This window comes from Epinephelus fuscoguttatus, linkage group LG18 (genome assembly GCF_011397635.1).
Source record: "Epinephelus fuscoguttatus linkage group LG18, E.fuscoguttatus.final_Chr_v1".
In the NCBI taxonomy this organism is placed as follows: Eukaryota; Metazoa; Chordata; class Actinopteri; order Perciformes; family Serranidae; genus Epinephelus; species Epinephelus fuscoguttatus.
Genome location: NC_064769.1, coordinates 5,639,026 through 5,666,202, shown reverse-complemented (window position 1 = coordinate 5,666,202; position 27,177 = coordinate 5,639,026). Strand labels below are relative to the sequence as shown.

General features: G+C 40.9%; 1 protein-coding gene across 3 annotated transcripts in view; it reads left to right on the top strand.

The window, feature by feature from the left end:
* sh3glb2b (SH3-domain GRB2-like endophilin B2b) overlaps positions 1 to 26,543 on the top strand; it is a 50,824-nt gene extending 24,281 nt beyond the window's left edge. For 2 of the 3 annotated variants that reach the window (XM_049604098.1, XM_049604099.1), the window contains 5 exons: positions 2,700 to 2,723; positions 2,841 to 2,930; positions 6,314 to 6,414; positions 8,239 to 8,476; positions 17,596 to 26,543. In XM_049604098.1, the coding sequence (XP_049460055.1) occupies positions 2,700 to 2,723; positions 2,841 to 2,930; positions 6,314 to 6,414; positions 8,239 to 8,476; positions 17,596 to 17,703 (561 nt within the window). In that variant the 3' untranslated portion in view covers positions 17,704 to 26,543. The remainder of the gene's footprint in view (positions 1 to 2,699; positions 2,724 to 2,840; positions 2,931 to 6,313; positions 6,415 to 8,238; positions 8,477 to 17,595) is intronic. The other variant, XM_049604100.1, reaches the window with a different exon arrangement.
* Positions 26,544 to 27,177: the final 634 nt, after the last annotated feature.

The window sequence follows — 27,177 nt, the reverse complement described above, 5'->3', positions numbered from 1 at the left end:
TAGTGGGGGTTTTTGAATTTCAGTGATAGAGTGCTGCCTTTGGTTGAAAAGTTCAGGAGTTTGTTTATGTTGACACTTCACTTCATTCTTCAGAGATTTATCATGCAAATCCAACTGAACATTTCACATAATATTATAGCATACCAGAGTGAAAGTTGGTATGCAGATTAAATTTTAAGTGAAGTCAAACCTAATTTAATTGCTTTAGTAATTTTAATGTGGGCATATTGTGTCAGGATATCTGTAAGTAAAAGTCTGATAATGATTATACCTGCATATCTGTACAGAGATGACTAAAACTGAGATGTGGAGGTGTCAAGCCTGGATTATGTTAGAATTATACAAATATATGAAAAACCGTCCAGCCTGGGGTACCAAAATGGCCAGAGACAGCCCTGTTTCACCAGAAACAATCAATTGAACTAGGAATTCTTAACTAGCAAAAGTGAAGTTGGACATGCCCTTAAAAAGCACTTGCTATTGATCATTTAAATAGGGCCCTATTTTTCTCTTACTGGGACAATTACTACCCAGAATCTAACCATCAGGCACAAACTTTGGAATAAAAAGTTGTTTAATGTCATTAAAATTAAATTAGTAAAGTTTAATATTACTTTTAATTAATTCATATTCGGTGTATATTAATTTGGCAAGGGATAAACGGCGCATAATCTGGGTACAAAGTAAGGCACAAGGAGTAAAGGGGTTGTATTCAGTCCCTTAATTAATCATAGGTGTGTTTTGGGTGTAATATGAATTCAACCAATCAGAGTGTCATCTCCCATTTCCTTTAAATGCCAGGTATGCCTGCACCTGTGATGTCACTGCAGCAAATATTGTTGGACATTTAAGCAGCAAAACAAAAAACTGTAGTTATGAATTCGACAAAGGAAACACAACTTAACTTTTAGCATGCTTTCACATCTGTAGTTGGGTTTATTTGGTCCACACCAGTGAGAAGACATGATTCATTGTTGCATCTTAGTTTTGGTTCGGTTCCTGTTCACACTGACTTTTTGCAAAGGAACCATGAGGAGTAAACATGAAGTTCTACCAACTGACAGGTAACTGATTGGACAGTTTTGGCATTTGTCATCCTGCATCATCAGGACCCACATAAGAAAATGAAATTTTATTGACTGACAGAGGTTTATGCAGCAGCAATGTAATGCTTCTAATGTGTATATATATATATATATATATATATATATTCTTTGGTTTCACAAAGCGAAAAACAACCGATTGTAAGTATTATTAGGAGGCTATTATTAGACTGCAAATTCATCACGCTAAGAACAATGACTAACACAGAGACATACTGAAAAGAAGGCATCTTGTACTGTACTGATTTGGGGCTTGATACTATGGGATCACTGTCACACAATTTTTAATGGACTTAATGAACAGACAAAGTATATGGGGTGCCATTTGTAAAGTGTCTCACGCTGAAAATAACATCAACATTTTGCCACATTTAGCTTCAAACAATGTTTAAAAAAGTATTGTGATTTTTTTAACATCACCTTTTACCACATTTACAGCAATATTTGTTAACTTAGAAATATATTAAATAGTTAAATCTAAATATTAAATGTGGCACCTAAATGTTAAATGTTAAATCTAAATATTAAATCTAAATCTAAATGCTAAATCTAAATCTAAATCTAAATGTTAAATCTAAATCTAAATGCTAAATCTATATCTAAATATTAAATCTAAATCTAAATCTAAATGTTAAATCTAAATGCTAAATATAAATATAAATATAAATGTTAAATCTAAATATTAAATCTAAATCTAAATCTAAATGTTAAATCTAAATGTTTTGGGTGAAACTAAATATTTAGCTAATGTGCAAATTCACACTGCCGGTCACCGGAAGTACCAAAATAAAAGCTGGAGATGGTCAGACTGTTTATAGAATCAAATAATGAATTAAAACCAACTTATCTGCTGTCATAAAATCCTGTGGTTGGTTTGTTTTCTGTCATACCACAAACAAACCGGAGTCGGTTAGGAACCAAACAGAGACCTGCCTTTTTGAGCAGTTTTGGTTAGGTTGTTTGGTCCGCACCAGGGTTCGATTGACGGCCACTAGCCCAAATGAACTGTACTAACTGCGCAAATAGACCTGAGTTAATTTTAACTGAACCAAATAAGCAGTGTAATAAGCAGAGTCTACTTGTGTTGTGAACCCACCCATGTCGGCCCATCATGCTATCTGAATAATGAAGCCGTTATACAGCAGGAAAGTACTGCACCATTCTGATTTAAGACCAGGTTTTTGTTGGTCAGTGGTGCAGTCACTTTTTGCTGCTTAGCAATAGCCCAACAATGCGCTTGACGACACTTGATTTTACGACCTACATGCCCATGAGTGCACAGATGGGTACAAGTACTTTGAATATAAAAACGGTGTAGGTCTGAAACTAATAATGACAGTTGTGTTGCAGTGTGCACAGCTTTGCACTAGGTGTAAGATAGGGCCCTAGACCAACTAAACCCAGTTTCTGCAGAATATTCTGATTTACAATAGATTCAACATCTGTTTACCCTGCTGGCTCCCTAATTAGTTTTAGATTGACTAGACTGAAGCTCCGACATAGTTCATAGATGTTTATACTGTCTACATTATTTTATGTTTGAGTCAGAGAATGGTTCATGACTGCTTTTTTCTGTTCTCCTGCTGCTTCTCTCAGCTGCTGAGTGAGGAGGTGGACAAAGTAAGTACCTTCACTGGCAGATAAAGTGTGTGGTAATTTGTTCTTGTCTGCTTAATGTAGATGTATTTGTACAGCCATTTTAACACTTCCTTCCTGTCCTTTCATTTCCACCTACAGGCAGAGCACGAGCTTCGTGTGGCTCAGACAGAGTTTGACCGACAGGCTGAGGTCACAAGGCTGTTGCTGGAAGGCATCAGCAGCACACATGTGAGTGCATGATGTTGGCCACAGGGCTCCTTCTGGGAACCAGCAGTGATTAAACTCTGTTAGTCATCCTGTCTAGAGAAGCAAAGTAGAGGAAATGAGCAACATAAATTGTGGTTTCCAGGATTTCCAGGTTGTTCCATGGTGCACATTTCTTTCGGTAACATTTAATTTCTGACCATTACCATATGAATAGCGGCCATGCTGGCCTTAGAGGATAGGGAGGAGATAAAGAGATACTGTAGCTTTGCACTCCTGTGTCAGTGCATATACTGCGCAGCAGAAGAGGAACAAGGACAAATACATCTTTTGAATGAACTGTGTGAACTTGTTAAGACCGTTTGCAGGCTGAAACAGTGGACAGTCCTAAGATCAAACTGCAAGGGGGAGTATATAAAACAGTGTTGAGAAAACAGAAAGCTGTTTGGAGAGCTGTTGTGGATGACACAAGCATGTTCCTGGCTTGCTTAGGGCCACACCGCCCGCGGAAGCGCCGCGAATAGCCTCGAAGCGCCGAGAAGAGAAGGCAGTTTCCTTTCGGCGCCCATGTTAACCGACTGTGTCGTCCACACTGGCCGCGCCGCGCCGGGAAGCTCTGCGGCAGGCTCACGATTTGCAGCGATCAGTTCGGCGTCTGGTCTATTTTCTGCGCGAGCCGCGAGCGAATCTGACAAGCCAGGCAGTGAAAAACAAGAGCTGGGAGCAGAATCGCTTGTCGACGGCGTGGAGAAATGCGCGTCTGATGTGAACAGAGGTGCTCCGGCGCGCGCGAGAATTTCGGTGCGCTGCGCTTCCGCGGGCAGTGTGGCCCTGGCGGTGTTAGCTCAGCAGCTACAGTAGTTCATGAACTACATGTTAGTCATTAAGTCACCAAGGCTCTAAAACCACATATTTTGTGAAAAATGCTATGAATAAGATGCTACTTGGTAGGTATAGTATAGGCCAATTCCACTATTTTCAGACCATTTTATTTTTCAATTTTGACAACTTTGAATCAGCATTTATACCATGTTGGCTTACAGATAACATCATTATACTGTTAGTAATAAAATATATAGGCTAGTATTATAATATAAGGCTACAGTAATGAAAGGCTGTAGTAATGAAAAATATTGTAGTATATAGTATAAGATGTTTTTACATGTCAGTCTTTTACAGATTAAACAAACAGGATATAGCATCTTAGTTAATGAGCTTACTGTATCACCTGATGACAGGTAGATTGTTTACCACTGGACAGAGCCACGCTAGTTATTCCCCATTTCCAGTCTTGGCAATCCTGGTCCTGACTCGCTTCAAAGTTAAGCTAAATTTTAGCAAGGGAACAACTGGCATGGTCATTTTGAGAGGGGTCCCATGGACTCTCACCTCAAGAGTGAAAGAATGAATGAGAATGAAAATAGGCTATATTGGTACCCACGGTTCTCCCCTAAACTTGAGAGGGCTTGCTCCCAGTAAATCTTTTGTGCTGCACCCCTTTAAATTGAGCTGTATATATATATATATATACACAGTACAGGCCAAAAGTTTGGACACACCTTCTCATTCAATGCGTTTTCTTTATTTTCATGACTATTTACATTGTAGATTCTCACTGAAGGCATCAAAACTATGAATGAACACATGTGGAGTTATGTACTTAACAAAAAAAAGGTGAAATAACTGAAAACATGTTTTATATTCTAGTTTCTTCAAAATAGCCACCCTTTGCTCTGATTACTGCTTTGCACACTCTTGGCATTCTCTCCATGAGCTTCAAGAGGTAGTCACCTGAAATGGTTTTCCAACAGTCTTGAAGGAGTTCCCAGAGGTGTTTAGCACTTGTTGGCCCCTTTGCCTTCACTCTGCGGTCCAGCTCACCCCAAACCATCTCCATTGGGTTCAGGTCCGGTGACTGTGGAGGCCAGGTCATCTGCCGCAGCACTCCATCACTCTCCTTCTTGGTCAAATAGCCCTTACACAGCCTGGAGGTGTGTTTGGGGTCATTGTCCTGTTGAAAAATAAATGATCGTCCAACTAAACGCAAAGTGGATGGGATGGCATGTCGCTGCAGGATGCTGTGGTAGCCATGCTGGTTCAGTGTGCCTTCAATTTTGAATAAATCCCCAACAGTGTCACCAGCAAAACACCCCCACACCATCACACCTCCTCCTCCATGCTTCACAGTGGGAACCAGGCATGTGGAATCCATCCGTTCACCTTTTCTGCGTCTCACAAAGACACGAGTTGGAACCAAAGATGTCAAATTTGGACTCATCAGACCAAAGCACAGATTTCCACTGGTCTAATGTCCATTCCTTGTGTTTCTTGGCCCAAACAAATCTCTTCTGCTTGTTGCCTCTCCTTAGCAGTGGTTTCCTAGCAGCTATTTGACCATGAAGGCCTGATTCGCGCAGTCTCCTCTTAACAGTTGTTCTAGAGATGGGTCTGCTGCTAGAACTCTGTGTGGCATTCATCTGGTCTCTGATCTGAGCTGCTGTTAACTTGCCATTTCTGAGGCTGGTGACTCGGATGAACTTATCCTCAGAAGCAGAGGTGACTCTTGGTCTTCCTTTCCTGGGTCAGTCCTCATGTGTGCCAGTTTCGTTGTAGCGCTTGATGGTTTTTGCGACTCCACTTGGGGACACATTTAAAAGTTTTGCGGTCTAATGTCCATTCCTTGTGTTTCTTGGCCCAAACAAATCTCTTCTGCTTGTTGCCTCTCCTTGGCATTGGTTTCCTAGCAGCTATTTGACCATGAAGGCCTGACACATTTAAAGTTTTTGCAATTTTCCGGACTGACTGACTTTCATTTCTTAAAGTAATGATGGCCACTCGTTTTTCTTTAGTTAGCTGATTGGTTCTTGCCATAATATGAATTTTAACAGTTGTCCAATAGGGCTGTCGGCTGTGTATTAACCTGACTTCTGCACAACACAACTGATGGTCCCAACCCCATTGATAAAGCAAGAAATTCCACTAATTAACCCTGATAAGGCACACCTGTGAAGTGGAAACCATTTCAGGTGACTACCTCTTGAAGCTCATGGAGAGAATGCCAAGAGTGTGCAAAGCAGTAATCAGAGCAAAGGGTGGCTATTTTGAAGAAACTAGAATATAAAACATGTTTTCAGTTATTTCACCTTTTTTTGTTAAGTACATAACTCCACATGTGTTCATTCATAGTTTTGATGCCTTCAGTGAGAATCTACAATGTAAATAGTCATGAAAATAAAGAAAACGCATTGAATGAGAAGGTGTGTCCAAACTTTTGGCCTGTACTGTGTGTATATATATATATATATATATATATATATATATGTGTGTGTATATATATATATATATATATATATGTTCTGCCAGGGGATCCTCTCATATTGTTTTCATCTTTTCCTTTCTCCCCTCAGCTCAACCACCTGCGTTGTTTGCAGGATTTTGCAGAGGCTCAGGCCACTTACTACGCCCAGTGTCATCACTACATGCAGGACCTTCAGAGGGAGCTCAACAAGTGAGGATTCACACTGTTGGTAGATTCATCTCTAAGGCAAAGATATATTAGATTAGGTTAACACTTTTGTAGCTCAGTCACTCAAAAAGTTTCAGTGTTTCCAGTTACTTTGCTAAGGTTACATTTTTCAACACTTGTCTTGCAGTGTTTAGTTTTATGGGAGGAGCTCAGAGTTATTGTAGGGTGAGTAGAAGACAACATGCGCACCACTTGCTTTGTCTCCATGTGGTGCAGAGAGTCAATTTAAAAAAATCAATTAGTTCAATGCAGTGTTGATAAGTGTGTGAGGGGATTGACTTTTTTCTTTGGAATAATAGCTCAGGATTAACCACAAACTAAATGCATTCTAGACAGTGTTGGCTTTGGCTTTCCTCCAGCTAACACAGCAGGAAGTTTGTAATTCACTTGCATCATTTATACTTACTGAAATGCAAGAATGTTGTGAGCTACACCATGTGCTGCCTTGTTGTGTCAGATGAACTCCCATACTGCAGATAGAAATACAAGGGCCCCATTTCCCAAAAACATCTTAAATCCAAGATGATCACAACACCTGTCATATTTAGTTTCCAAACAACAGATGTAGTTTGACTACAGCTTTGGGTAAAAGTGGTGCTTGAGCACCACTTTAACTGCAATGTAACAAATGAGTTACATCACACTGCTTCTAGTTATACAACCCATATTCAACACTTGAAGTAGTGACATTTTATTTCCAAAAGGTGAATGGTCGACTTCACTGTTACATCTTAATGTTCTACATAAAACACTTTTCTGGCCATTATTCTAATAATCTTGGGTGTCCATGTTGAAACTGTGCTGATGATATAGATATTCTGTGCTATCACCATCTACGACAAGCTAAGGGCTCTCGTGTTTCCTTGCACTACTTCTTCTTGTCTTCCTCATTATAATAGTCTGTCAAGTAGTCTGTCAAGCAGGCTGCACCCCTCGGTGCTTGTGACCAGCAGTCCATGGCGATTTGATGTGCAGATGATGATCACCACTCTACGCTGCATGTTCTTAATATTTCTCCCACTGTTTGAGGAGCAGAGGCAAACACTGCTAACCAAGTCGCCTTGCAGCTCCTCTCTCTCTCTCTCTCTCTTTCTCTTGTTTTTTGCCCCATCTTTCACCAGCTGTCCCTCTTGATTCAGTCCATTGAAGTCCATTTAAACTCCTGCCCTTTATGCATGAGAACTGCCAGTTTCAAAAAGGTTGAATTGGGCCCAATCGTGCTCAGGCAGATAATCAGAATTTCTAGGCTAGACGTAGGGTAGTAGGAGGCAGGAAAGGGGCCATTACCCCCTTCCACGTTATGCCTCTGGCCCACATTCATTTTAAGTCATGGATTGTTGTGTTGCAGCTTGAGTGATTGCAAGATGGTCTCTAGTTCATCCTTAAATATTATAAATTGTAAGAAGTTGAAGTTCTGAAATAAGGAGCTGATGCAAAAAATGGTTGAATTGCTAACAAAGGAGAAGGTTACTTTTATAGTACACATTATACCAACACATGTTCATTTATGTTTTTATAGTACGAGCAAATGATTACTCTAATAAGCACCACAGAGTCAGGCTTCCAAATCTGTTTTCTTTTGTCCAGGAGGAAGCTGTTCAGACAGCAGAACCATTTCAGCACCACCACCACCACAGCCAAATACAATCCTTTTCCCATTCTTTTGATGTGCAACACCATCAGTAAACGCATCTGGATGTGACCAGTCTGTTTTTTTACAGGAAAAGTGTAACAGCCTGAAATAAACAAGCTGGAAATCCACTTCATGAGCTTCACTCCTTAATTTGTGTTCTAATGTTTACGCAGATGTGCTAATGCCGTCAGCGCCCTGCACATGACTGCTGTCTGCCCCGACCCCGTCTCCTCTGCTTTCCTGTCTGGACCATCATCTCCTGGGGCTACAGTGTCCTCTTCGTCTAGCCAAAAGCCCAGCACGCTGGCTATGGAGCAGACACAGCTTCCTGTCACGGGCACCAGAAAGGCCAAGGTCCTGTATGACTATGATGCCCATGATGCCAGCGAGCTTTCCCTCTTGGCTGATGAGGTACAGTGGAATATTCTTTGTCATCCCTCCAACATCTCTGTTACACAATATCTGACCTACTCATCAACAGGACACAGTTAGAAGACTTTTAGCTGTGAGACTTGTACAGTTATATTGGATATTAAAAGTCTACATACACTTTGAACTTTACGCTCCTTACTGCCTTTAGGCTAAACAACACAGTCGCCAGAATAAAGTGCCTGCAATTGTGCATTTCTGCAAACCATGAAACATATTACATTTGCACATTTCATAAATCTTATATCAATGTGATGCAGTAGGGCTGGGCGATATGACCAAAATCTCATTTCCCGATAACGATACATATCATCAATTAAAAAGCCAAGAAGAGTAATTTATCAATGTGATCCCTGCAAAAGATGGACAGACTCCAAATGACGAAAAAAATGTTGCGTTACAACGATATAAACAATAGAGCAAAATATGAAACGATAGACATTTTTCTTTGGTCACACGATACATATTGTCATATCGCACAGCCCTATGTACCAGTATCTAAAGCTGACTTTGTCATCGGTGGATGGCGTGTCACTTAGGCAAGACTTCTGTCGAGCTGCAGACTGCAATTAGAGACCAACAAACAACAACACCTGTTCTCTCTGTTCATCATCCCGTAGCCTTAAATTTGGGTGATTTTTAGGGACCCATTGCTGTTTTTCCAGCAGGGATAATACCAGGAAAAGGAATTGTTTTTAACTGAGACAAAGCTGCTTTTCCAGCCAGGATTGTGCCCCCAAACTGGGTATTTTAAGCCAAAACATGATCTTTTCCAAACAATAAGCAAGTGGTTTTTGTGCCTAAACATCCACTCTTTAACCAAAGCATCGTTAATATGTAACATAGGTAACATGCAAATGAAATGTATCTGTGGTTTGCAGAAATGCCATTATCAACATTTTTTCTGCCAATTGGGTTGAAAATAAAAACCTCCATCCATTTTCTACACCTGCTTTTCTTTGCAGGGTCACAGGCAGCTGGGATTTTTCCCAGCATGCACTCATTCAAGGTCCAGTGTATAGAATTTATAAGGACATATTGGCAAAAACAAAATATAATCTAATAAGTATGTTTTCTTCAGTGTAAAAGGAATTATTGTGTTTACCTGATGATGAACCATTTGCCACTACTTTCTGTGGCAGGCTCAACTGCTACTTATATCTCACAGCAGCTACAGCTGTTTGGGGCAGCTGCTACTGACCTGCCACTGTTTGGGGGGTACTGTATGAACATAAAGGCTTCAGAAAACCATTAAGGAAAGATATTAGGAAGTTAAGTGGCATAGTATGAAGAGTGAAAAGGTCCAAAATGTGTTTACACTGTAAGTGGGTTTCGCCTGTCAGGTATAGCAGTATAATTTGGTTGGTGTTGGTTTTACACTTAACTAACTTACATGCCAAACTTTATTGTTATTTTCTTCTTCTGTTGCCCAAATAGTGGCTTTGCCCACATAGGTGCATCCCTAAAGAGCACAAGTACAACTACAAATAATTTCTGCACACTTACAAACTGTCATTTCTCCAGCAGCTTTTGACAGGTTTAAGGGGGGGGGTTACAAGCACACACTTCCTGACCATCATTTGAAAAGCTCAGCATCTCTCTATTAATGCTCTCAAAAACATTGACACTAAAAGATAACTTACCTAGGATTTGTACACAGGTTCATTGTAAACTCTGACTTATTGATCTCACTGTTAAGAAGCAGAAAAATAACTGAATTAAATCCTTTCTTTTATGCAACATGTTAGTCTGGAGGTTTAAATTTGTGTCCTCTTTTAGAGCTGGTGATTAAAACTAAGCAATCACCTATCAGAGAAAACTGATCTGAGTTCAGACTGTTAACTTACAGCACAGCAAAACTAACAGATAACTGAGCCTCCTACCTGCCTGTCAAACCACAATCAATTCAGAAACTGGCCCAAGACAGTCCGGATCTGAATGGAGTCCTACGGAGATCAGTTGTGTAGTCTGGCGGCTGGTGGCTGCTTGTTCCACTGCCATTCAGCGGCTAGCAAGCAGACCTAACTGCAAACAGCCACTGTTGCAACTGGGGACCAGGCGTTAGTGTGACCTCCCATAGGTCCAACTACCCATAACTCTGACTACCCGCTAATCCGACCATGCAGGTCTACAGCGAGTTTTATCGTTTTAGTCCCATAATGTTGACCGCCCATTAATCCGACCATTTTAATGCCATTATTCCAACCGTCGGATTTCATACCCAGTAGTCTGACCACCTGTTAGTCCGACCATAGCGCTTCCAACACGAAGCAGTCTGTGCATTTCTCCCTCACTGCGCCGGACTGTGAGGACAGTTGCGTTTATCTCATCGACGGGAAATCATGTCCATCTGCTATATGTGACATACATGCCCTTATTTGGATAACACATCCTGGTATTCCCCACACGTAAAGACTTCTGTTTTTCTGCTGATGTTGTTTTGTTATCTATGTACTGTGGTGGCAAAACTACTATTTAATGAACAGTTTAAAGAAAAAGTCGTCACACGTCGGCTGTCTTTCTTGATTTTTAATAAGCATTCATGCTTACATATACATACAACCGCATGAACAGTCAGTCAGTGAATGCCTAGCAAGTCCTCTCGCCCTGCTATCTTTATAGTTCCCATAACACATGCACATCAACAGTCAAAATACAGTACAGGCCAAAAGTTTGGACACACCTTCTCATTCAATGCGTTTTCTTTATTTTCATGACTATTTACATTGTAGATTCTCACTGAAGGCATCAAAACTATGAATGAACACATGTGGAGTTATGTACTTAACAAAAAAAGGTGAAATAACTGAAAACATGTTTTATATTCTACTTTCTTCAAAATAGCCACCCTTTGCTCTGATTACTGCTTTGCACACTCTTGGCATTCTCTCCATGAGCTTCAAGAGGTAGTCACCTGAAATGGTTTCCACTTCACAGGTGTGCCTTATCAGGGTTAATTAGTGGAATTTCTTGCTTTATCAATGGGGTTGGGACCATCAGTTGTGTTGTGCAGAAGTCAGGTTAATACACAGCCGACAGCCCTATTGGACAACTGTTAAAATTCATATTATGGCAAGAACCAATCAGCTAACTAAAGAAAAACGAGTGGCCATCATTACTTTAAGAAATGAAGGTCAGTCAGTCCGGAAAATTGCAAAAACTTTAAATATGTCCCCAAGTGGAGTCGCAAAAACCATCAAGCGCTACAACGAAACTGGCACACATGAGGACCGACCCAGGAAAGGAAGACCAAGAGTCACCTCTGCTTCTGAGGATAAGTTCATCCGAGTCACCAGCCTCAGAAATCGCAAGTTAACAGCAGCTCAGATCAGAGACCAGATGAATGCCACACAAAGTTCTAGCAGCAGACCCATCTCTAGAACAACTGTTAAGAGGAGACTGCGCGAATCAGGCCTTAATGTTCAAATAGCTGCTAGGAAGCCACTGCTAAGGAGAGGCAACAAGCAGAAGAGATTTGTTTGGGCCAAGAAACACAAGGAATGGACATTAGACCAGTGGAAATCTGTGCTTTGGTCTGATGAGTCCAAATTTGAGATCTTTGGTTCCAACCGCCGTGTCTTTGTGAGACGCAGAAAAGGTGAACGGATGGATTCCACATGCCTGGTTCCCACTTTGAAGCATGGAGGAGGAGGTGTGATGGTGTGGGGGTGTTTTGCTGGTGACACTGTTGGGGATTTATTCAAAATTGAAGGCACACTGAACCAGCATGGCTACCACAGTATCCTGCAGCGACATGCCATCCCATCCGCTTTGCGTTTAGTTGGACGATCATTTATTTTTCAACAGGACAATGACCCCAAACACACCTCCAGGCTGTGTAAGGGCTATTTGACCAAGAAGGAGAGTGATGGAGTGCTGCGGCAGATGACCTGGCCTCCACAGTCACCGGACCTGAACCCAATCGAGATGGTTTGGGGTGAGCTGGACCGCGGAGTGAAGGCAAAGGGGCCAACAAGTGCTAAACACCTCTGGGAACTCCTTCAAGACTGAATATATAAATAAATATGTCTAAATACCCAAATTTTCCATCACAGTACACTGTCTTGGTTCATCATGTCAGAGGTAGTGAGTTTTGGAGTATAGACATTTGTTTGTTTTTGCATCTTCAGCACCAAGGACAGCGCTCAAACTACGGTAGCTCTTGTCTGCTTTTGTCATGTGGTGAATTCTACTGTTGGCCTCCTTATGGGAAAAATGTAATAGAATTTGCATTTGTTAGAACTTCTTAACGTTTTATTTGTGTGTAGCTTATGGCAGCCAGTCAGCAGCCTAGTGAGTGGTGATGTGCAATGCGCTATACAGCAGGAAAAAAAATACAATGATGTCACTCATTCATTCATTCATTCATTCAGTTGGCAGCCTCCGCTACTTAAAACATCTTCCCGTGTGTGGGGAATACCAGGATGTGTTATCCAAATAAGGGCATGTACGTCACATATAGCAGATGATGTGATTCCCTGTCGATGAGATAAACGCGACTGTCCTCACAGTCCGCGCATAGAGACATTGTAGCTGTTTAGTGGTACCGCTGCTCTGCATTTACTGAAAGGGGAAAGTTGCCTGGCCCCCCCTGAAATGTAACTTTACTGCGGTCGGATTTTTGGGAGGTTGGACTAATGGGATTCAAATACTATGTTGGACCTTTGGGTAGTTGGACGAATGGGTAGTCGACCCTTTTACCTGATTGACAAGTGATATGTCCAGTCCGATACATGCTGCACTATGTAGAGGAGAGGAGAGAGCTCTGTCTTACCTCTTTATAAACTAAAGTCATATTATTTTGCGCGACGGACGCTTCATATAATAATGTAACAATATACTATTTATGGTGTTATGTCATCGTGGTATTTCTGTCTCTACATGGTCACGTGTTAACAATTCTCCTCTGCTCTCTGTATCGCGCACGGCGGAGTTCCGCCACACACACAGGTGAGCACGCTAGAGCAGCTCGGGCCGCATTTTCCTGACCAAACCTGACCCTGAGCCCGGCGCAATTTGTCAGCTGACAAAGTTATTGTTATGGACACTGTGTAAATAACCATCAAAGGACTGCTGTTACGCACAGACAAACACGCTGCTCTCACAGCAGCGCGGCACAGCACTCGTGCTGAGCTTGTGTTGCATTCAGGCGTTGTCACATAAATAACAACTTCCAGCACTTAAATAGGTCATAGCATAAAACAGCAGCATGTCAAGTGACTTTTTACTTTTATTATATTCAATACAATTTTATTTTCCTAAATCTTGAGACACCTCATATGTAAGCTAGACAGACATTTCACCTGCTCATTACTGTGCACACATGTACTGTATGTACTTAGTCCTAAAGAGCCCTTCTGGTGCCAGTAGATACACAGAAACATCCCATTAGGCTGTGCTTTGCAAGTATACAAAAAAGTTTCACGCATGTGAAAATTATTTTTCATGCGTGTGCTTCACCGCCGCTGCTACAACTCCATCCTAGGGGAAACACTGCTGTGTGCATTTTGTGCAACAGGTGGATGTGGTAGTCTACTGGTAGAGTAGAGAGAGAGCTAAGTAGCGTTGAAGTAGAGTAGAGCAGGGCAGAGAGATGGAAGCAAAATATATTAAACCCGGTGTTAATACAGCAGAACTGGAGAGAGGGGTGAAAAATAAATAGAGGTGGGCATGGCTCAAGTAGGGCGCAAAATTATAGACAGAGGATTGACAAAGATTGCCACTCAGAATCAGAATCAGCTTTATTTGCCAAGTACGTGTGTACATACAAGGAATTTGACTCTGGTAGACTTGCTCTCAATGTACCAGAAATGACATAAGTACACACATTTAGGAAAGAACATACAGAATATACAATACACAAAAAATATACAACTATACATTAAATATAAAAAATATAAAAATATTTTAAAAAATCATATTTTTAAAAATATATACAGTACAGGCCAAAAGTTTGGACACACCTTCTCATTCAATGCGTTTTCTTTATTTTCATGACTATTTACATTGTAGATTCTCACTGAAGGCATCAAAACTATGAATGAACACATGTGGAGTTATGTACTTAACAAAAAAAGGTGAAATAACTGAAAACATGTTTTATATTCTACTTTCTTCAAAATAGCCACCCTTTGCTCTGATTACTGCTTTGCACACTCTTGGCATTCTCTCCAAGAGCTTCAAGAGGTAGTCACCTGAAATGGTTTCCACTTCACAGGTGTGCCTTATCAGGGTTAATTAGTGGAATTTCTTGCTTTATCAATGGGGTTGGGACCATCAGTTGTGTTGTGCAGAAGTCAGGTTAATACACAGCCGACAGCCCTATTGGACAACTGTTAAAATTCATATTATGGCAAGAACCAATCAGCTAACTAAAGAGAAACGAGTGGCCATCATTACTTTAAGAAATGAAGATCAGTCAGTCCGGAAAATTGCAAAAACTTTAAATGTGTCCCCAAGTGGAGTCGCAAAAACCATCAAGCGCTACAACGAAACTGGCACACATGAGGACCGACCCAGGAAAGGAAGACCAAGAGTCACCTCTGCTTCTGAGGATAAGTTCATCCGAGTCACCAGCCTCAGAAATGGCAAGTTAACAGCAGCTCAGATCAGAGACCAGATGAATGCCACACAGAGTTCTAGCAGCAGACCCATCTCTAGAACAACTGTTAAGAGGAGACTGCGCGAATCAGGCCTTCATGGTCAAATAGCTGCTAGGAAACCACTGCTAAGGAGAGGCAACAAGCAGAAGAGATTTGTTTGGGCCAAGAAACACAAGGAATGGACATTAGACCAGTGGAAATCTGTGCTTTGGTCTGATGAGTCCAAATTTGAGATCTTTGGTTCCAACCGCCGTGTCTTTGTGAGACGCAGAAAAGGTGAACGGATGGATTCCACATGCCTGGTTCCCACTGTGAAGCATGGAGGAGGAGGTGTGATGGTGTGGGGGTGTTTTGCTGGTGACACTGTTGGGGATTTATTCAAAATTGAAGGCACACTGAACCAGCATGGCTACCACAGTATCCTGCAGCGACATGCCATCCCATCCGCTTTGCGTTTAGTTGGGACGATCATTTATTTTCAACAGGACAATGACCCCAAACACACCTCCAGGCTGTGTAAGGGCTATTTGACCAAGAAGGAGAGTGATGGAGTGCTGCGGCAGATGACCTGGCCTCCACAGTCACCGGACCTGAACCCAATCGAGATGGTTTGGGGTGAGCTGGACCGCAGAGTGAAGGCAAAGGGGCCAACAAGTGCTAAAGACCTCTGGGAACTCCTTCAAGACTGTTGGAAAACCATTTCAGGTGACTACCTCTTGAAGCTCATGGAGAGAATGCCAAGAGTGTGCAAAGCAGTAATCAGAGCAAAGGGTGGCTATTTTGAAGAAAGTAGAATATAAAACATGTTTTCAGTTATTTCACCTTTTTTTGTTAAGTACATAACTCCACATGTGTTCATTCATAGTTTTGATGCCTTCAGTGAGAATCTACAATGTAAATAGTCATGAAAATAAAGAAAACGCATTGAATGAGAAGGTGTGTCCAAACTTTTGGCCTGTATTGTATATAAAATATACAAGGATACAGTGTTGTTTGACCTGCAACTCTGTGACCGTTTAGGAGTTCATCAGAGCGACAGCCTGGGGGAAGAAACTGTCTTAGGAGACTATGTACAAGCAGATGTCTTTGTTTTAAAAGAACTCTTCAGGTATATTCTATGATCATTAGATAATCTGATGAACTTTAGTCTGTGAAATAATGAACAGTTGGACAAATCGATTGCATGCTGCTGCCGTTTGAGATGCCTCAGTCGGGCAGAGTGCATAGTGTCACTGGTATCCTATATGATCCAATATATTGTGTTTTATAATGTGTTTGTTTCATGGCTTTTAATTCTTTTTATCGCTGCGTGTTAAATGTGTTGTAAGTCATTGAAAAGTGCTGTGTCACAGAGTGTAAACAAATAACGTGTATAATCATCATTATTAATATTTATCTCATGTGTTCGTTGGCCAAAATTGCCCCTCAGTTACAATCAGGGAATCCCTTTTTTACATGCAATCAATCAGTTGATGGGCGGGTATAAAAAGTAGCGATCATAGTGCGTATAGACGCACAATGGCTTATTTGGCACTGCTAGAGGATGTGGTGGATGGGAGCGGATCTTCAGGGACCAGCAAGATCTACTGGTCAACGATGATGAGTGGCTTATGAGCCAGTTCCGACTGCTGTGTGCAGTGCTGCTGGATCTCTGTGCTGCGTTGGGCCCGGCGTTACCAAGAAGCACCCGCAGGAACCAAGCTATGCCAGTGCTGGTCTGCACAATGTAGCATAGCTGAAAAACGTGCGACTACCACTTGACACGGATGCTGGCCCCGACCTCTATCCTCAGGCATTTGAGCCAAATGCTGCTGCTGCTGCTGCTGCTGCTGCTGCTGCTGCTGCACCAGTGTCTGGATGTGATCATCATCACAAGGCATATTTTAAGAAATCATTTAAGTCAAGTCAATCAGATTGCTTGTCAAACAGTTATGGCAACTGTGTCCCTCATTTAGAGTGTTTATTTCAGACAGTCACTGAAACTGTCAGATCCAAACATCCCTCGGTTTTCTGTCTAAATAAATCAGCGTAAATAGCCTTAACACCTTAATATTGGACGTCTTCTTGAGTCACCAGACAACACTGTCTTTCTGTTATCAACCTCCCTTGCTCACCTGCGCCACATTTCAAGTCAATTGTGATTTATAAAGGGAAACAGGCGTGGGACATGCATGCGCACTATGTTATAAATCAGGATATTTTTGCGCCTAAGCACTTTCTGTACTTTGTTTGTACGTCACCTTAAGTCACCTGTCCTGCGCACAGTTTTATAAATGAGGCCCCAGGTTTGTTTGCTTTGAAGATGAAGAGACCTCTGTGGATAATTTGTCTCTGATGAATTCTGACGGAATTCAGCTGGTTGCAACCTGCAATCATCACCACTAGTTGCCAGTAAACCCCCCCCCCCCCCCATTAATCCTACACACTGGCACCCTAAATAGCATCATTTTGGTATATGTCTGAAAACGTTCTCCTTTGTTTGTTTGTTTGTTTCTCCAGCTCATTACAGTATACACCGTACCAGGAATGGACCCTGACTGGTTGATTGGAGAACGGGGCAATGAAAAGGGCAAAGTCCCTGTCACCTACCTTGAACTGCTGAGCTAATGGACCAAACAACAGGACACACACACACACACACACACACACACACACACACACACACACACACACACACACACACGTATTTTCTACACTTACTGTATGTGTGGCTATAAACACTTATGCAAACCTGTCTGTTGGAAAAGTTTTCATAAGTACAGATGAGTTATTGGAGGAAATTGCAACAAACGCTTGTTATGTGGCCACTTGGGTCATTACAGATTTCCTCTTATTCCAGTGATGTGTACGTGTATGCGAGTGTAATGAGACCACAGTTAAAGCTACATTCCCTATTTTTGTTAGTTTAGGTGTCTTCGTGTTAAGTCTGTGTTTTTACCACAAAGCATTTGCAAGGCATTCAAGACTAAGATAGCAACTAATGATTATTTTCACTGTCAATTAATCTGCAAATTATTTTCTGAATTAATCAATTACTAAGATACAAAGTAAGTTACAAAGTGTGACAAATGTCGATCACTGTTTTCCAAAGCCCAAGATGACATCCACAAATATTTTGTTTTGTCCACAACCCAAAGATATTTAGTTTACTGTCATAGGAGAGAGAAAAAAAACACAGAAAAAAACACATTTAAAAAGCTGGAATCAGATAATTTTGACTTTTTTTTCCTCAAAAATATTACTTTAACTGATCAATCAATTATCAAATTAGCTGGCAATTAATTCAATAGTTGCAACTAATTGTATCATTGTCGAGGTGCTCGACCTTGCATGATGCATTTAAGGATGATTCTGATTTACTACAACTTGGGTCTTTTTTTCTGTAGTTTAGCAGAGTTTGATGGGCCAGGAAACAGAAGCTGTCAGAAAAATAGACAATTATAAACTGGCCAAATTAGGCCAGATGATTTAAGCCTCTTTCTAGAGAGCTGAAGTAAAAATGAAACTCAATTAAAGTCATTAATTTGTCATAAAGTTGCTGCCTTGACACACAAGTCCACTTTCAGCTCCACAACCCCCAAAGCTGTGTTAATGCTCTGACCTTGTTTTCTGTTTTTTTTTTCTTTCTTTTTTTCTTTAGAAAAGTTCTCACAAATTCCTGTGAGGTGTTACACCCTAGACACGTGAAAATTCCATCAATGATTAAAACGTGTGCAAAGGCTGTTCATGAAATATGATACCAGTTGGCCCCATGGGGGCGCTATAAGTAAGGCTCAAAAAAATCAATTTTTTAAGGGAAACACCCCTCACACCGTAAGTGTGACTGACCTGAAATCTGACACACAATTGTAGCTCAATGTGCTCTACGAAAAACACACAAGAACAATGATGGGACCATCGGTAACATTTTCTGCAATTTTTAATCATTTAAAAAAACATTTTTGCATCTTGTCCTAAACCATAGATCCTGTTCATACCAACCTTTCTGTGGCTCATCATTGGACCAAGCTTATCAAAAGTTATCAAAAGCTTGTTGATATCTCATTGTTTTTTGATGATATTGACCAATGAACCTTAGAGGGGCCATGGCTCAGTACATAACTCATCAATGTTTCAGCCAATCATCACAAAACTTGCAAGCAATGTCTTAGGAGGTACCAGGAACATATCCTGAAAGTTTCATGTAAATTGACTACTAGGGGGCACAACAAATGCAAAAAATGGGCGTGGGATTACACAAATCAGACTAAATCATAAATTCTTAGTCCAGTCAGCTTGCAGGGTATGTTAAAGCTTTCAACTAAAAGGAACGGATTTGGTGGTTTTACTTTGTACTGTCAACCTCATTGAGCTGAAACATACATGGTAAAATTTACAACAACAACCAATGTTTGCTGATATATTTGCTGATATGATGGCTCTATGTTCTGTCTTTTCCTGCTACCGTGGCCCGTTGAGCACCATTTCACACATTCTTTGAAGGCCGACCATTTCATTGGCCAACTAAAATGAAAAAAATTGCCCGCACAAGACAACCTGGGGTGTACACATCGAATCTATATTTTCGTCCAGTCATCCAACTCTAAAACGTACGGATTGGAAATCTTGGAAGTTTCTTGATTTAATTTTCAGATTCAGAGTCCTAACCTCACCATTTTCCCACTATCACAACACTTGCTGTTAGTTTGTGAAATAACAACAGTATGCAGTGTTTGTGAGTGATCATGCTGAGTCATGCTGAGTTTTTTTTCAAGGAGAACTTGATAAATAGTCTGGTGCGACACTAACTGTTTGGTTTCAAGTTTAAATGAGGATTTCTAAAATGTTTGTGGAGAAACATGATAGAAATGTACATCCTGTATGAGGAACTACACTGCTACTCAATTTATTATCAAGTAAAACCACTAAGTGGTTTAAAAGGATGCTTACAAAGTGACATGTGCCTAAAGAAGTCATGCAGCAACACTAAAAATAGATCACAAAGGGGCAGTGCAGACGGAGGCCATATGACACCTTGTGAAACTTCCTTGCAGTAAATGATGATGATTTGAAACAGGGACGCTGGTGGCTTAGTGGTAGAGCAGGCGCCCCATGTACAAGGCTGTTGCCGCAGTGGCCCGGGTTCGACTCCAGCCTGTGGCCCTTTGCTGCATGTCACTCCCTCTCTCTCTCTCTCTCCCCCTTTCATGCTTGTCTGTCCTATCCATTAAAAAGGCTAAAAAAGCCCTCCCCCCAAAAAATATCTTTAAAATGATTTGAAACAGAGCAGTGTGTGGTAACTTTGTGGAGGAAATGAAAATCATGAATCACTTACTCTTACCATCCAACACAAACATTAAATTATTACCATGGAGAAGTTCTCCAGATGTGTCGGTCTTGTTTACTTATTTTTATCTTTGTGATCATGTCATGTGCTTAGTTTGAAGCTCCGACACACTCATTTGACTTGCAGCCAGCCAGCTTCCTGACAGAGGAGATCCTCTCCACTCACAAAGTATGCAGGGTGAAATCAGGCAGAGTGGGTTATGAGGCCAAAAGGGCAAAAGTCAGCGCATCCATCGGTTTCTGAAAAGAATTTCCACTAAAGTAGACCCAGTCATCATGTAATTTGTGTAACTTCCTTGCAATAATTGTGGCAACAGTGAGTGTAAAACATTTGGAAATAGAATGATCCAGTTTGTTGTGACCTATGATAAGCTAATAGAGCTGATGATGTTCAGGAAAAAAGGTCACATCCATCAGTCAAAGTAATGACTCATCACCTTGTGAGAATGTGGAGTGTTGTATGACTAATGTGTAATGTGTTATGTGTAATTAACTAGTGATGATGTCACCAGTGACAGTGCAATAAGTGTGAGTCATAGCTGCAAGTAATGTTGTAGGGCGTCCAAAGGGAATCCTAAGTGTGATTTCACATCCTGACATGCTAATAGTAGAAGCTTGAGTATACAGTAGTTAAGTGTATCTGGCATGGATATCCCTGTTACCAGGGGATAATGCTGAATGTTTTTGTGACCAACCCAGACCTTTTTTCGAGAGGCATCTGTACCTCTTATCATTTTAAATAGAACTGTCAGAGTGCTATTAAATTTGCTACATTGATGCTTCTCTCTAGGGCCACCCTCAGGACAAAATTTTTACTTTCAGCTTTACGACTGATTAGGCTGTAACAACAGAAAAATTTTCAATATGTTGTTTGCTCTATTTGTAATTATGTGTGAAGAAAAATTCAGCAGTGCTTAAGACATTTGGTTTTGTTTATATAGCCCAGTTGCCAGAAGGAGATGTTGGCATAGTAGGTTTCTGCAAACCCTTAATACTTTAGATTTGTATGTTTCATACATATCATGTCAATGTTTCGGAAGTTACATTATTTATAAATATATTCAGGCTGTAAATTGATTAATATTTTTAATCGCAATTAATCGCATGAGTGTTAAAGGGCCAGTGTATAAAATGGGTTGAAAACAGTGACGTCAGTGGTCAAATTCTAGATTGCAGGGCTCACTCGCTCACCCCTCCCATCGGGTAAATGACGGTGGCCTCGTAGGGACAAAAAGCCTTGCACACGAGTTTTTCAGGAGTAGGTCTATCTAGCGACGAGGTGAATGTTTATTTAGAAATCTAAACCATGTTACGATATTGTAATGAATCCCTCACGAGCAGGAGACCAGAGGAGCGTTGGGGAAAAAGGCCCGTTTATTTGAGCACTCCAGAAACTCTGGTAACACTCCACTCCGTCCCAAGCTCTGACTCTTCTAGCGTAACAGACACACTTCATAACTTTACACACATTCTCGTTTACCATACTGAGTGGGGACCCCCCTCCCCTCTCTGCTCCGCCAATCTCCAGCCCGCACACTGACTGACAGCGTAGCCTGTAAACAGAGCTCAGCTGTTTATTTAGCCTAGCAATATCTCCGGACTATAGTAGCTGCAATGGACGACTTTGAACGCGATTTTGAAGAGTTTGAGCCGGAGCATACAGATGAGGAACTCCATGTGTTGGATGCTGAGCGGGCGAGAAGAGAGGCTGAATGCACAGAATGGGATTCGGTGCTACTGCTGCCATTGTTGGGGAGATATATCATCAGAGGAAAAGCGCCGCAGAGTGCATCACAAGGAGTGAAGTTGCGTCTTCTTTTCCTCGCAGATGACGGTTCAGGTTCATTCTCTCCTGTTGCGTGGTAAGTGTGGTCCATTCGCAAACTTTGTAACTAAAAAAACTTTTCACTACTCTCTATCGACGAACACCTAACACTCTGCTGTTTCTTCCTCCTTCTTCCTTCCTTCCGCTGTCTTCGTTGGTTCATTTATACATGCAAAACGCGTTCTCTGGCTGGCTGGATTGTCCACTCGGTCTGCCGTACATACATGGCGGTGCAAGATGGCGACCTCTCTAAAGCAAGGCCCTTGCTATATATATATATATATATATATAAGCATAATTATAAGGCTACAAACGAATTTTATTTTATAGCGATCATACACTTGTATAAACATATTAATGGGTAGAATATTCAGATTCAGATTCAGATTGACAATAAACTATGCCAAATATTACACACTGGCCCTTTAAGTGTATCGCACATTTTTTTTCTGTTCAAAATGTACCATGAAGGGATATTTTTCAAGTTTATCCCTTATCAACATGGGAGTGGACAAATATGCTTGCTTTATGCACATGTACATTTCTTGTTATTGCAACAATCCAAAACAATGATAAATATTCTTCAGAATATTCTCCAGGATAACTTACTGGTACTGCATGCTCAAAAAATATGCTGAAAGCATATTATGGCAAACTCAAGCCCAACAAACAACAACAGATGGACATATTGACCTGAATGTAGCATTACTCAGTAATACTAACACAATATAGTGTCCAACTTTACACTTGTAAAGTTTAACCAAATATCCCATTTCTGACGCAGTTCGATGTAATTCGGTGGGAACTCAGGTCACACCGACAGTAAATGCAAATAAGTTTGGTATAGTTATAGAACCATCTGGCAGGGCTTTACAGCTGAACTTGCCATTCAAAAGACCCCTTGCTTTATCCATTTCTCCTCGTGGAGGTTTGTTTCTGCTCGCCATCCACAATGTTACTGCTGCATTGCTTCTTGATTTCTACTACAGGGTGGGCCAAGGGTCATTATAACAGAATTTGTTGATCGCGCGTCAAAAACATTTGTGGGGTTAAAAGGAATTTGTGTTAACTTGTTATTAACACATTGGCTTTGACCTTTGACAGCCAGTGAACTGATCAGATTTTGGTGGTCATAGCCTAGGTCAAGGTTACTGTGATCTTGAATCTATGTATCTCAAGAATACCTTGAGGGAATTTCTTTAAATTTGGCAAAAATGTCCACTTGGATTCAACGATGAACTGATTACATTTTGATGGTCATAGGTAAAATGTCAAGGCCGCTTTGACCTTGGTCTCAAGGCCACTTTCTGAAGGTCTTAGACTCGTCTGCATATTTACTCAATCTTGTCTCATCTCAGATAAACTTTGGAGTTTATTTCAAAACCAGTCAAGACCACAGCTGCGGGCCCTGTGCCATAAAGGATTGTGAATAAAGATGGTGAAGTTGATAAAGCTTCTTAACCTTGCTAACTCTGCGAGGATGCCAACCCTCTCGCTCCCCTCCTCCTCTGTTAAATGGTATCTCCCAGGTGCACTACGTCATCAAACCATGCCATTTTTGGTATTGCTGGATTCAGGAAGGTCTTGACTTTTAAAAAATAACCTTGTTTTTCTTTTATTTCTTATGTATTTCGCACAAGACCAGCCTTAACACACATAGTCCAAAATCGCAGTGACAAGTCATGTCATGCTGTTTTTCAATGGGAAAAGTTATAGGATTACACGCAACCTTATGAGTGGCTGTTAGCATGGACTTAGCTTTTTTATAAAACATAAGAGTCTCACTCCTACCGCTATTTTTGGCTGAGATACGACATCTAGAAAGTAGGATCATAACTTTGTTCACTGAGAGTTTGCCTACAGTCTCATACTGTCATTTACCTCCACAGATGAAGCCACTGACAGTTATTTATCCTGATTTTTTTTTTTTTTTAATTTTTTTTAGGCGGACCAAAATCTTCAATTTTTTTTACTGACTTCAGAGGCCCATTACTCTGTCTCGTTATCATCTAGAGTGTGTCTGACACTTTCACAAGAAACTTAGGGAGTTTTCTTACTGACAAGACCTTATGCATGCATGTAGTCAGAGCAGTTCAAAAGCTACAATCATTTTAATTTGGGTATGTCATTTCAGGCGTTTTTGCTACAAAATGGGGGTGGAGTGCAAGAGGTTGCCTCTTACAGACTGAGATTTTAGCAATCATTTAAGTTAAGTGCAGCTACACTGTGCAGCATGGATCCAATAAACTTGGGTACAATATCAAGTTTGATGTATGCAAACTATACGATGACAGTGCCTACTGAATGGCAAGCTACGATGTACGATGCAATAGCTTCCCATGCTGAGTGCAAGGATGCTGCAGGAGTTATTACTTCTCCAGCGGTGAAGCAAAACATAGAGGGTCATATTATCAAATAACCTAAAGGTTTGTGGACGCTATATACCGCGGTGTCTGTGTGTGTGTGTGTGTGTGTGTGTGTGTGTATGTGTGCGCTAGCTGCAAGGTTGCTCACCTGGCAGCTGTAACTCTGCCGCTATTTTCCTCCATGCTTTCTCCTTTACGTGATCATAGTAAGAGCTGGAGGACACATCATACAGACAAGGCTTCTGCTGCCACAACTCTGCAAGGTTGTCCTCTTTGCTGGAATCCCACACATTTATTTGAGCGCGTTTTTACCCTCACGGCAAGCTGCAATCAGTCTGTTTGTTTGGGTTTATCAGCAGTATGTCATTTCATGCTGCATTTCTTTTGGTTGGTCAGTAGACGTAGGTGGTAACAGCAGTCACACAGTGAGATGGTCATCCCAAATTTCTGACACTGTTAGAATTTTATCCCAGGCTTTCTTTGATTACAAGACCGTGACAGGGGCCATCCTTGAACCATTTCTTGCCACGATCAAAGGTTTCTTTTACGATGGTTATCTTTCATCTGGGACAGCCCAAAAATCACACAGTGTATACCGGGATTTAATGTTTGTATTTGTTTGCTCATAGTAAACAGGGAAATTGCTGCACATAAAATTCATCTCTTTAATGTGTTTTGCTTATTTTATCATGCCATTTCTCTTGGTACACTAATATATACACACATATATAGAGTATGGTGATAAAAGAGGTAAATAAAGAGGAATCTTCATTTATTTTCTGTAGGTGATTTTATGATCTTTCACATCAGTTTGAGGAATGCATATTGTTTGAATGTTCCATTATATCGTAAATCTGTCATGCAGTGTGGGACCTCAACAGGTCTGGTCTTGGTCTTGTCTCGGTGTGAATGCACTCTGGTTTTGGTTATGGCTTGTCATTCTTTAATTCCTTCGTTCATTTATTTTGCATAACCGCTTAGCCTGCTGGGGCCATGGGGGGGCTGGAGCCTATCCCAGATGACACTGAGCGAAAGGCGGGGTACACCCTGAACTGGTCACCACATTATCACAGGGCTGACACATAGAGACAGACAACCATTCAAGCTCACATTCACACCTACACAATTTAGAGTCACAAATTAACCTAACCTGCATGTCTTTGGGCTGTGGGATGAAGCTGGAGTACCTTGAGACTACCTCCATTGAACGTGCAAACTCCGCACAGAAGGGGTCCTACAGCCCGGGTTCGAACCAGCAACCCAACAATACTAACCACTGCACCATCGTGCCGCCACATTAACCAATGCGTTGTTGAAATGTGAAGTTTCAATGCATCTGCTACACATTAATGTACAAATGAAATGCTGCCATGGTTTGCAGAAATGTACAATGTTAACATTTTTATTCTGGGGATTATGTTGGTTTATAATTTATTGAATGTTTGAGAGTTTTTCTTGACCTTGTTTATACATCTTACTTCATGGCCTAATATCAGTCTCTTCCCAGAGCTTTTTACTGAATTTCACAGTTTTCATCAGCTGATAGTTTTCAAACAGAACTGAGAAAAATCCATCTACTTATGTAGAGGGCAGTTTAAGGCTCCAGAAAAAGCTTGTCAGTGGGCTTAAGAGTGACTCCACAATTGAATATTCTCACAAGGCTACCTAACTAACCAGGACTGAAGAACACATTGTTTGAAGCATGCAAAATGTCAGAAGTGTGTGTGTGTGTGTGTGTGTAATTGAATTCAGGATTTTTAACCACAGTTGTATTTATCCGCTACGTTTCCTGTTGCTTTTACAGTTCTTAATTTAGGTTGTTACATTCCTGGGGGGAGTTATAAAATGTTCAGAGATCTTATTGTCGTCACATTTTTGTTATTCTCCAACCAACAGCCAGTGGTTTGATGTGCAATAAACATGCATGTGTGTTACAGTAATATGGTTGTCTGGTTCTTGAATATCCACAAACACAGCACAGATGAGTGTTTGATCGACGTTGAAGAAGTGGTTGGGAGGAAATTGGATAGTGTCTAGTTTCACGAATAACATATTATGCCATCATAGAGTCATAAATTCTTGCTGTGACTTGGCAGAGAGATAAAGCAGGTAACACATTGAACCCAGCCAGTCACAGTTTGCATTTTCATATCTTCTGTGATGTTAACTCACAAAACACTCAAATGTTTAAGTATATAATCAGGGTTTTTTTTATGAAAGAAGTGAAGCTGAAGCTATTCATTGTCTGTTCACAGTTAAGTGAGGCTTTTTCTTCCTCAGACAGTAGAGAGAGTGGTTGTGTGGGTAAGTATATAAACTGCATGTGTGCAGAGGCTGAAGCCATACCCACTCAGGTGATTAATTTGGTATAAGTGTTTCCAACCCAAAGGAGAGAGTCAGATGGTTACAGGTTCACCAGAATCATTTCTCTTTTCCTTTGCCATACTGACCTTGACCTCAATTTGACCCAAGCAAAAACCTCCAGAAAATGATTGTTATTTAGATTGTTACCCAAGTTTGTGTCAGGTGCAATATATCTTTTTGTTGACAACCTAAATACTCCTT